The sequence below is a fragment of the Spinacia oleracea genome, chromosome 2 (genome assembly GCF_020520425.1).
Source record: "Spinacia oleracea cultivar Varoflay chromosome 2, BTI_SOV_V1, whole genome shotgun sequence".
In the NCBI taxonomy this organism is placed as follows: Eukaryota; Viridiplantae; Streptophyta; class Magnoliopsida; order Caryophyllales; family Amaranthaceae; genus Spinacia; species Spinacia oleracea.
Genome location: NC_079488.1, coordinates 43,735,183 through 43,745,674, shown reverse-complemented (window position 1 = coordinate 43,745,674; position 10,492 = coordinate 43,735,183). Strand labels below are relative to the sequence as shown.

Below are 10,492 nucleotides of genomic sequence, written 5' to 3'. Positions count from 1 at the left end.
GGGGGAGGTAAATTCTCATTTTTACGTTTCATTTTCACAGAGCTCCAGACAGGCGATTTCCGGCGAAGATCAACCACCAGTAGGCGATTTCCGGCCGCCGCAAGACTCAACCTGTTCTTCATCAGACTCAATCTGTTCTTCACTAATCTCTTCTCATATCTTTTAAGGTTAGTTCTTTACCTATTTTACATGTTTTTTGTCATATGGTCGTCACTTGTTATTTTCGTTTGATGAATGGGCGGGACCTTAATACTAGTTAAGTGTTTGTCGGGTTAATGAGGCGTTCAGGCTGCCCGTCGTTGCTTGGGCGGACGCCCACTCACGTCTTTTACTTAATTGTTAGTCACCCCTAAGCCATGCTCTGTTAACTATGCAGAAGGGATGGCAAGAACTAAGCAGACGGCGGATCCTACTCGCCTGCGTTTGCGAGAGGGGGCGGCTACACCTCCTATATATGGAGAGATATTCTTCCAATGACCCGGCAGTAGACGAGGAATATGCCGATCTCTTTCAAGAGATCGATGAATATGCCGAGGTAGAGGAAGAACAAACCGCAAGCTCGTCTGAGCGTACAGCGAGCCGGGCAGTCGGGGAGCCGAGCGTAGCTCCATTGCCTTTGGTTGCTGAGGAGCAGGAGGCTGCTCCAGTGCAAGTTAGGCCAAGAGGCAGGGAAGAAGCTCAGCTTCTTCCATCGGAGATTCATCCAGATATTGGTTGGATGAGATGGCTGGAGAAGCATGGGGCCAATATGAGAGACGGCCTCTGCGTGGGTGAGGGATATCAGATGCGAGTGTCGGCTGGCTTGGACTCGACGGTCAGTCTGCTGGCCGAGGGAGAGTTTCCCGTTTATGCCGTCGCCATTAAGCTTGGCATGAGGTTACCTCCACATCCCTTTGTTGTGGAGGTTTTGGATGGGTTCAACATTGGGGTGGCTCAACTGACCCCAAATTCCTGGGCAGATGTATTCGGCTACATCGCCAAATGCGCGCTGAACAACGTGCAGCCGTCCTTCAATGCATTCTTGCATCTGGTTTCCATCTCTCGTTCCCCTAATGCCGTCGAGGGGTGGTTCAATCTAAGTAGCCGAGGCACGTACCAAACTGTGGTGGGTATGCTCAGCAAATGGCACATGTGGAGGAAGAGATGGGTCGTGTTTCACACTGACGACCAGGAGATGTACGATAGAATGAGCCGCTGGAGTCGCTCGGCTAATTATATGGAGCATGACGAGGCTCTCCCGCCCCTTACCGCGGACGAGTGGGATCATATAATGGTGTTGTTTAAGGCCAACACCTATCATCTGACTACCGACAAGACATTTCATGTGTCGGCTGAGTGGTTTCCGCACATAAGACAGTTACGGGATGCAGCGTTTTTAGCTGCTGTGGGTTTAGGGTATTCTATATCTAAAGGTAGAGTTTTAGAATATGCGCCGTCTGACTTTGTTCCATTCTTTCTCTAACCATTATTTCTTTTGTGTGCAGATGAAGGAATGAGTAAGCTGTCTGAAGCGGATAAAGGCAAAGGTGATGTGACGGACTGGATGGCGGACATCTATGAGGCCCAAATGAAGAAGGTCAAGGCCGAGTTGGAGGAGAAGGTGAGCAACAAACCTTTTGATCTTTCCATTTTGTCCTTTTTATGAATTAAAGACACTCGTCCAAAATTAATGACGAGCATCCTTTGTTGGTGATGTCGAAGGCATTTAGCTCAATAGCCCAATTCAACATTCGGCCTTATGCCTCCAGCTTCGTGAAAGGTAGTTTAAGTGGTTGGTCAGTGTAAACCACTAATCTGTGGGCTAGGAAATAAGGACGGAGCTTTTTGCTGGCCATGAACAAGGCTAGACCAAACTTTTCCACTGTTGGGTATCTAATTTCAGCATTTTGAAATACATGACTCACAAAGTACACTGACATTTGTATTCCTTCCATTTCTGTCAGCAGAACGGCACTCAACGAGTGTTCAGATACAGCAAGATATATGTATAAAGTCTCTCATTATATGCCCTGCCGTCTCTCTACTTTCTCTCTCTAAAAACTCATACTTACTTAGGCATCGGAGGGAATATTCCGAGAGAAATATTCTTGTTTAGAGCCGAGATCGTGTCGTGTTCTACCGAAAATTCCTTGTCACCGGTTGATCGGAAAAACCCCACGACACATGCAATTATATATTTAAATCGTACATACCCCTAATTTCCATGTCAAAACCAAAGAGGAATTCTACATTGAGACGCAAGGAGTGTTAGTTTCTTTAGTTGCTTCCTAAAAGAGAACTTGTAATAATATGTCTTCTTGGAATTTTAATTCCAATTAATGGATAATGGACCTACGGTTCTAATGTGGAGTGACAGATAATATATTTATTGTTAGAAATAATGAACCTAATAAAAGTCTGAATTAATTAAAGACACAAAGAAAAATCATCCTGATAAAATTTTAGGGTCCTTTTGGGGTTAATGTCAGTTTTCAATTTCGATTTTTTGATAAATTTTGAATTTTATGCTACTCCATTTTCCAATGTTAGTGTATATGGAATTTTGACATTATCCACAATTGAAGATACCTTGCTAAATTCTTTCTAGTATATAATTTGAAACATATTAATTATGCATGTTAGATCTTGTTTTATTCGTCTAGATATATAAGTTTACAGTATTTTGGAAAAGGCTATATGTACACCTAGTGTACAAGAGAATCTTGTACACTACCATTAATTTGTTGACACATCATCAAACTCACTAAAAAATGAGAATGAAAGACAATAAATATACCATTTCAACCAATAGAAAAGCATGGTGTACAAGATGCTTTGTACACTAGGTGTACATGTAGTAGGATCCCAGTATTTTATAGTTTCTTGACATACAGATTTAGAGATATTTATGTTTAAATATTGCGTTGAAACTGTAAAAGAGTCAGATTAAAACCAACATATGTGAATGGAGTTGTATTATTTCAGTTGAATTATGATTTATAAATTTAAAACTAGTCATCGTTATAATAATCATCGTGATTTAAAAGTGAACCACAAAAAACTATAAACTATTGTCTGTAATGTTCATATTTTTCTATCTAATTTTCAATAAGAAAATTGAAAAAAAAAACGATCAGGACTCTTAACAATAAAGCTAGCTAGAATATCTTGTAGCATTACAATGAGGAGCCTTGGACTAGTGTTTAGTGGTCTTCTGCTTCCTTGAACTTGACTTCACCGGCAATACCCTTATTCTTTTTGCCACTCGTACAAAATCCCTGCCCCACAAATAATCCAAAATTAATTAATGTTAGAATATGAGTTTAATGTTACAATATTATAGGTTTATATTACCTCTTGAAATTAAGTTTCCTACAATTTTATTCATCTATTGTAAGAAATAATGAAAGAGAGACAATTTCCCTCTCTAGTACGAGCCCATAAATTCATTCATCTATTGTAAGAGATAATGAAAGAGAGACAATTTCCCTCTCTAGTACGAGCCCATAAATTCGATCTCGTTTTCCACAAACGTAACGATGCTTAAATTTATAATAACTTATATAACAAGGTTCAAATCTTGAAAGCAATTGAGAATAAGAGTAGCCGAAGTTGATTTGCGGTCAAAAACTGACCCGATCTGAAAATCCGACCTGAACCGATCGAACCCGTGACCGACCATGACCCAAATTACGGTAAAACAGGTAATCCGAATCCCGACCTGTACCCGACCCGAAAAAACCGATAACCGATTTCAACCCGATGTTGTAACATCCGAACCCGAACCCGATACCCGACCCAAAAATGACCGAAAACCGAACTGACCCGACCGACAATGACCCGAACCCGATTCGATACCAGACCCGATGTCAACCAGAAACCGATTGTAACTCGATGAAACCTGTTATTGACTCAACCTGTGACAACCCGCTACCCGATTTATCCGATCTGTTAATAACCCGACTTGTCATTGACACGACCAAATATTAACTTCAACTATAAATCTATTTTAATTATTTATTACTAGATACTGAAAAATTAAAAAGCGAAAAATTTAAACGTGTTGAACAACTTAACGTTTTTATATAAAGAAACAAAATTAAGCAAAGTAAAACTTGTTTTTTGTTTTTACAATAATTTCGAGTTATTTTTTGCAATTTGGATGAGATGAGAGGTAAGAATTGAATCTAACATCCTAACTGACATTCTTTCTCTTTGTCTGCGCGACCTATGTCAATGTGCTCAACAACGAGAAAAACGGTTACACTATCACACAGGAGACTCGCATTGGCACGTGACCCACTAACTTACCCCTCATTACAAAAATGAAATTGGAGTTGCGGGAGTAAATGTTTTTCACTTTCACATTTTGAGATAACCAAATCGATCATTGGTTCGTAATCCATATTCACTTTATATATATATTGACTTGACAAAAACACGCGATTATTTGGTCTATATAAAATTTAACTCTAAAATAAGTTAAACAATATTTTTTACAATATAAAATAATTAAAATGTATAGGTTAATTATCAGACCTGAGTTTGACCCGTCCCCGAGAGTGAACCGACCTGAATTCTATCTGATCCAATTATTATCCGATCCAAACCAAGACCCGAACCCGAAAATAACTATGTTGCAAACCGAATTAAACCCGACTCGATAAGACCCAAACCCGAAAATTATCTGCTACAAACCAACTTAAACCCGACCTGATAAGACTCGAACCCGAAATCAAACCTGACCGAAATGTGACCCTACCCGAACCCGACCTGAAACCGGGATAGGAAAAAACCCGACATGACCCGACCTGATATCGACCCGACCGAACCCGAACTCAACCCAGATGGTATATTGACCCGACACGACCCAACCTGATTATGACCCGAGACACGAAATGACCCGATCCAAACCCGACTCAATGACTTGTTTTGACAGCTCTAAATTACAAATAGATTGTTGTTTTCATTTTATAGTACGTGTGAGATATCTTAAACTTACGTAACATATTGCATCGTACTACGTATAACCATAAAATGAGGGGATTATATAGTACTATTATCTCCGGATATTTTAGGAATTACAAGTTGACTTGTATATATTGAGGAAACTTGGTTAAATTTGATATGATAATAATGCAAGTGAGAAAAAAAAATTAATCAAAGAAAACGGAATAGAACATAAAACCAGAAATAAAATTCTTTATGATTTCAGAGGGGCCTATAAGAAACTAAAAAATAATAAACAATTGAGTAGTGAAGCGTAAAACTTAACAAAAATGAAATTGTAACTCTTAAAAAAATAGGAAAAATTGACATGAATAATCTCAACAAAAGGTCTTGCGTGCACAAGTTGTACAATAAATTTATTGTGCACCAACATAACTTTAATCTAGTTTTCTCTAACTTTTACTCAGTTTTCTCTAACTTTTATACTATTACAAAAAAAGTTAATAGATAAACATTTTAAAGTGTTAAATGATTAATTTTATACATTATTAGTGATTTTGAATAAATATTTTTTATTAAAATGAAAATTTTTATTACTAAAAAGTAGATAACTTTTACCTATATAATGGTGACTTTTAAGCATTTTACGTCAACTTTAACTTCGGTATACAATATTTATCGTACACCTCATGTAAATAAGAATTTGTGTAATCCCAACTTTCAACTTTGGATTATTTTTGAGTAATCCAAACTTTTGAGGTTATCTTCTCAAAATAATCTGAAATCTTATTTTTCTGACATTTCTAAATCATTTTGGGTCTATTGTACATAGACAAATGGATAGTTTATATTATTTAAAGAAGATTTACCCGAAAGTTGAGATTATTCCAAAATGAGAAGATTAGTGAAAGTTGAGATATTAATGTTAAATTTTCCAAAAAAAAAAAATGACCAGATATAGTAATGGTAAATCCTAAAAAAATTCGGATAGAGTAGCGAATACCACGCATTCTTGGAATGTAATAGTAGGCCGGTTACTTGGTACCTTGAATCCTTGGAAGAAGTAAAAGGCTTTATTCTAGGGCAAGAATTGAATCATCCTAATAAACTTCCTTCAAACTAAAGAAATCATGCTTGTTGATTGTTGATGGACTTATGGTATTATAAAATATCCACTTGTGGATCAATTAGCTAATTAACTCAATCCTTCTTATGAAGAACGAATAACATATATTTTTTATTATTAGATAAAAAGAAGGATCCTATTGAACTATCATCTATCTTATGATAGCTAAACCAGTTACGCAAATTTATGTTTAAGTCACTCCCAATTAAGCATTACATGGTTAATGGGGCTCGACCTTGTAACCCTTGATCTAAACCATAAGATGAGTTGCCCACTAACGTGCATGTTGGTTTGTGTTAACATAATAACATGTATGTATAGTGGTACGTCATAACTAATATAGTTTCATGATGACTTATTGACATACATTGGCATCAAATAAACAACAACAAGATCTATTTCTTCTCACATTTGATACTTTATAATACCAGGCGGACGAAACCTATAGTTTCCAAATATGTTTTTTGTGTACGTAATGCCTTTCTCGTGAATCCCCTTTCCTATTGCATGATTCACAATAATCACATCAACCATTAGTTATATGTGATCCATCCCATTCGATTAATTATATGAAAAATAAATAGCCGACTTAAAAATATACTTAACATTAATTATATGGCAGAAAATAATTAATCTACTTGTGAAGTCATTGTTAGTCAACACCACACGTAACAAGATTATTCTTAGTCAACAACACATGTCAGTAAGGGAAATGATAAATCCAAGGAAAATTTTACTTCTTTCAAGGAAATCCAAATTTTTTTAAGTTGATTTCCTTGGAAAAAGTGAAATTCTTCCTTGGATTTATCGTTTCCCCACATGTAATAAGGTCGATCATGATCTCAGATATTTAAATATTTCTCCCTCTCTTTTCCTCAAAAAAGAGGCACGCATGCCAATAGTCCAATTTTCTCCCTTAATCAAGGTTACCTAAACTCAAAATGGAAAGGGTGCTCTAATTTATTACGCATCTTCTAGGTAAACCTTCATTCTTAAACTTTTTTTTTCTGAAAAAACCTTCATTCTAAACCTAAAAATACTCGTCAACTTAATGGTTTTGGATCCTCTAGAGTACTAAAATAACTCTATAAGGTAGAATTTGAGCAATATCAACCATTGAATGGAAAATCAACGGCTCATATATTATCTTTTCAAAATCCCCTACTTTGTAGAGTTTTATTAAAACTTTACTTCTAAGACTTGAACTATGTTTCAAAGTAGGTGAGGCGGTAAAAGCTCATATATATATATCCCAAAATGACAGGTTATACATATACATAACCTAAAGAACTTTACTTGTGCGAATTGATCGAACACTGTTTTAAAGTAGGTAAGGTGGTGATCGTCCATATATACCGCCAAAAAGACAGGTTATATAAACATATACATAACCTAAAGAACTTAATATAGTCAATCATACTCAAGTCGGAGTACATGTACGTCATCTTTCATACGTCAACCCTAAAAGGCTAAAACTTTACTTATGCGACTTGAACACTGTTTGAAGATGGCTAGGTAATTATCGCCAAAAAGACAGGTTATATGCTAAAATTAAATGATACTCGTAGTAAAGACTCTACATACCTCTCGAGGTCCGTAGGTTTAAATGGATGATTAATTATGGTGTCAATCACCTAACTCAAGTAAATAATAATCCAGCAGTGGTAGGGGGGAAGTTGGATAGTTTCATGTAATAAAATCACCTACATATAATAATAATAATAATAATAATAATAATAATAATAATAATAATAATAATAATAATAATAAATAAATAAATAAATAAATAATAATAATAATAATAATAATAATAATAATAATAATAATAATAATAATAATAATAATAATAATAATAATAATAATAAATAATATTAAGGGTGTTAATGTTATAACATACGGAGTAGTGCACAATAACTATTTAACTCTTGGTGCTCTAAAATTAATTAAAGCAAAGTTCACAGCAGATCAGAGGACAACTTTTGGGACCAAATTAAAATTATGTATTGACATTTCCACAGACTACTTAAATATATATGTTGGTGCACAAACACATTAAACATATTTTCCAGAATATCAGTGTCCCAGAACACTTATTATATATTAAGGTGCTATATCCATCCCTCCATAATTTCTACATGCTCGTTTCGGCTCGGCTCAGCTCGATCCAGTCTCACCTTTTTAATTTCGCTTTACCACGTACTTCTTACGTGTTTATTGGAGTTAATAGTTATGTCGATATCTAGTGTGATTAATAACACCTATCAAAAGTTTATGTCCAAATACAATAATTGTTTGTTCTGTTCATCTTATCTACATTTACTTCAGAAAATAAGTACTCCCTCCGTATTTTTTTAAGAGATACACTTGGTTGGGCACGGGTCTTAAGAAGAATAAAAGAAGTGGGGTTGTGGTAGATATTTTAATAAATAAGTACATTGGGGACCATGTCCTTTTGAACAAGTGGAGGTGGGGGTGGGGTGGGTGTAGTTGTAAAATTATTTTTTAATTGGATGGTGGGTCATAAAGTGTAGTAGATATATTATTTAATTAGGTGGTGGGGTTGATAAGTTACCAAAAATGGCAAGTGTATCTCTTAAAAAAATACGGCCGGAAAAGGCAAGTGTATCTCTTAAAAAAATACGGAGGGAGTAATTAATTTCAATAAGACGAGTTAAATAAAATAAAATAAAGGATTGACCAAATACAATTTATAATTAAAATTAATATTCGTACAAAGTATTTTCTCTATTTCCCTTTAAGCATTTTATGATTAGTATTTTATTTTTATTTGAAAATATTATGATTAATATTATTGGTGATATCATGTAAATGTAAATGATATACTCAGTATGTACATAAGTATACCTAATGTACTTTAAATAAGTTTAATGGTATCATAATTTTCAAGACAATTATTGCATGTATGAAAAAATTAAAACACTACTCCAATTTTTGCTTTCTTAATTTATTTCATTAAATCCTTTCTAAATATTATACGGATTAATAAACTTCATTAATAATGTTTATCGACATTGAAAATTCTTGTATTATTGTTCGTAAATAAATAAATAAATAAAGAAAGAAAATCCATGAATCACTACAGTATCACAAGTATATATTACTACTTGTAGTAATATTTTTCATCCTAATTTTCTCTAATTCAAATCATATAAAAGGCACCCCTAAAATTTCAAAATATCTTCCTAACAATGAATAAATGAATAAACGAACATCATTAAATAAATATATAAATAAATTTCGCGAATATGGAAAAAATAAAGAGGAAAAAAAACGTACTTCCACTGAAGATCACCAGCAAGAAGAAGATCATTCTCCATATCTTCATAAGCAATAACATAACCAGGAACAGCATTCGACAAATCAAATTGCCCATCACTTTCATCCTCATTTTGTTGAATATTTGCAATTTCCACAAACATTTGTCTAAGAGCTTTAGCTAGGCTTTGGTAACTACCATGGTTTTGGAGGTTTATACGGTGACAGATCGAACGACCCTCAAGCACAACCGTGACCGAGGGAATTACATTAAGGACTAGATCTCCACCGCCGCCACCATCCAACAACCTCCCTGGTTGGAGAAAGTGATGATGGTGGTGGTGGTGGTGGTGAGGTGGTTTACCTATGATTAATGCGGGCGTTGCCGCGGCCGCAGATGTAGTAGGGTTAGTAGGGGCGGGTGAAGTAAGAAGTCTAGTGTAGAAACTATCATGCCATCTTCTTTTTAAGGATTCTTGCCTTTGAACCTCAATAATATTATTGTTGTTGTTCATATTGTTATACATGATAATTATAATATAATATATACTTCTAATTAATTAAAATCTAATAATAATAGAAGTACTCAATTAGTAGAAATTATTTTAATTTCTCCAAATGTTTTTGAGGAGAGAGAAAGAAGGAGAGAGAGAGAGAGAGAGAGAGAGTCGGTGGAGAAGGTAGTTAGTGTGAGTGATCAAGCTAGCTTTTAGTGGTATGTTTGGAATGAATGAAATTATAAAACAAGATGGGGAGTTTAAATAGAAACGTTGTTGGATAGGAGTACATTTAATTTATGTCTCAAAATTTTATGTCTTAAATTAATTTAGAGGTTTGTTTTTATTTTATTTTATGTTTTTTTTGAGGAAGTTCCTATTTTTCCTCATTTCAAGATCAAGATGGTGGATTGAATTTTGTTTGGGATGCCGTAACATTAGAGTTGAATTGGATGCTTTTGTAGCACTTCCAAAAATACGTACACCTAAGACGCACGTAATAATGTTTTTTAATTCAATTATAGTATGATGAAAACCTTAGAGGTGGCTAATATGTCGCTTAGTATTGGGGTGGTCTATAATCAAGTTATATATATTCTTTAAGACTAACCGATTACTATAAATTATTGATCATATAAAGTATTAGGTTCGATCGATTCCAAGC

General features: G+C 34.8%; 1 protein-coding gene across 1 annotated transcript; it reads right to left on the bottom strand.

The window, feature by feature from the left end:
* Positions 1-2,925: 2,925 nt before the first annotated feature.
* Positions 2,926-10,067, bottom strand: LOC110778913 (auxin-responsive protein IAA33). Its single transcript, XM_021983453.2, has 2 exons — positions 9,353-10,067; positions 2,926-3,257 (listed from the first exon to the last, which is right to left on the bottom strand). The coding sequence occupies exons 1-2, from the start codon at positions 9,856-9,858 to the stop codon at positions 3,176-3,178; spliced, it is 588 nt and encodes a 195-aa protein (XP_021839145.1). The 5' UTR covers positions 9,859-10,067; the 3' UTR covers positions 2,926-3,175.
* Between the last annotated feature and the right edge of the window lie 425 nt (positions 10,068-10,492).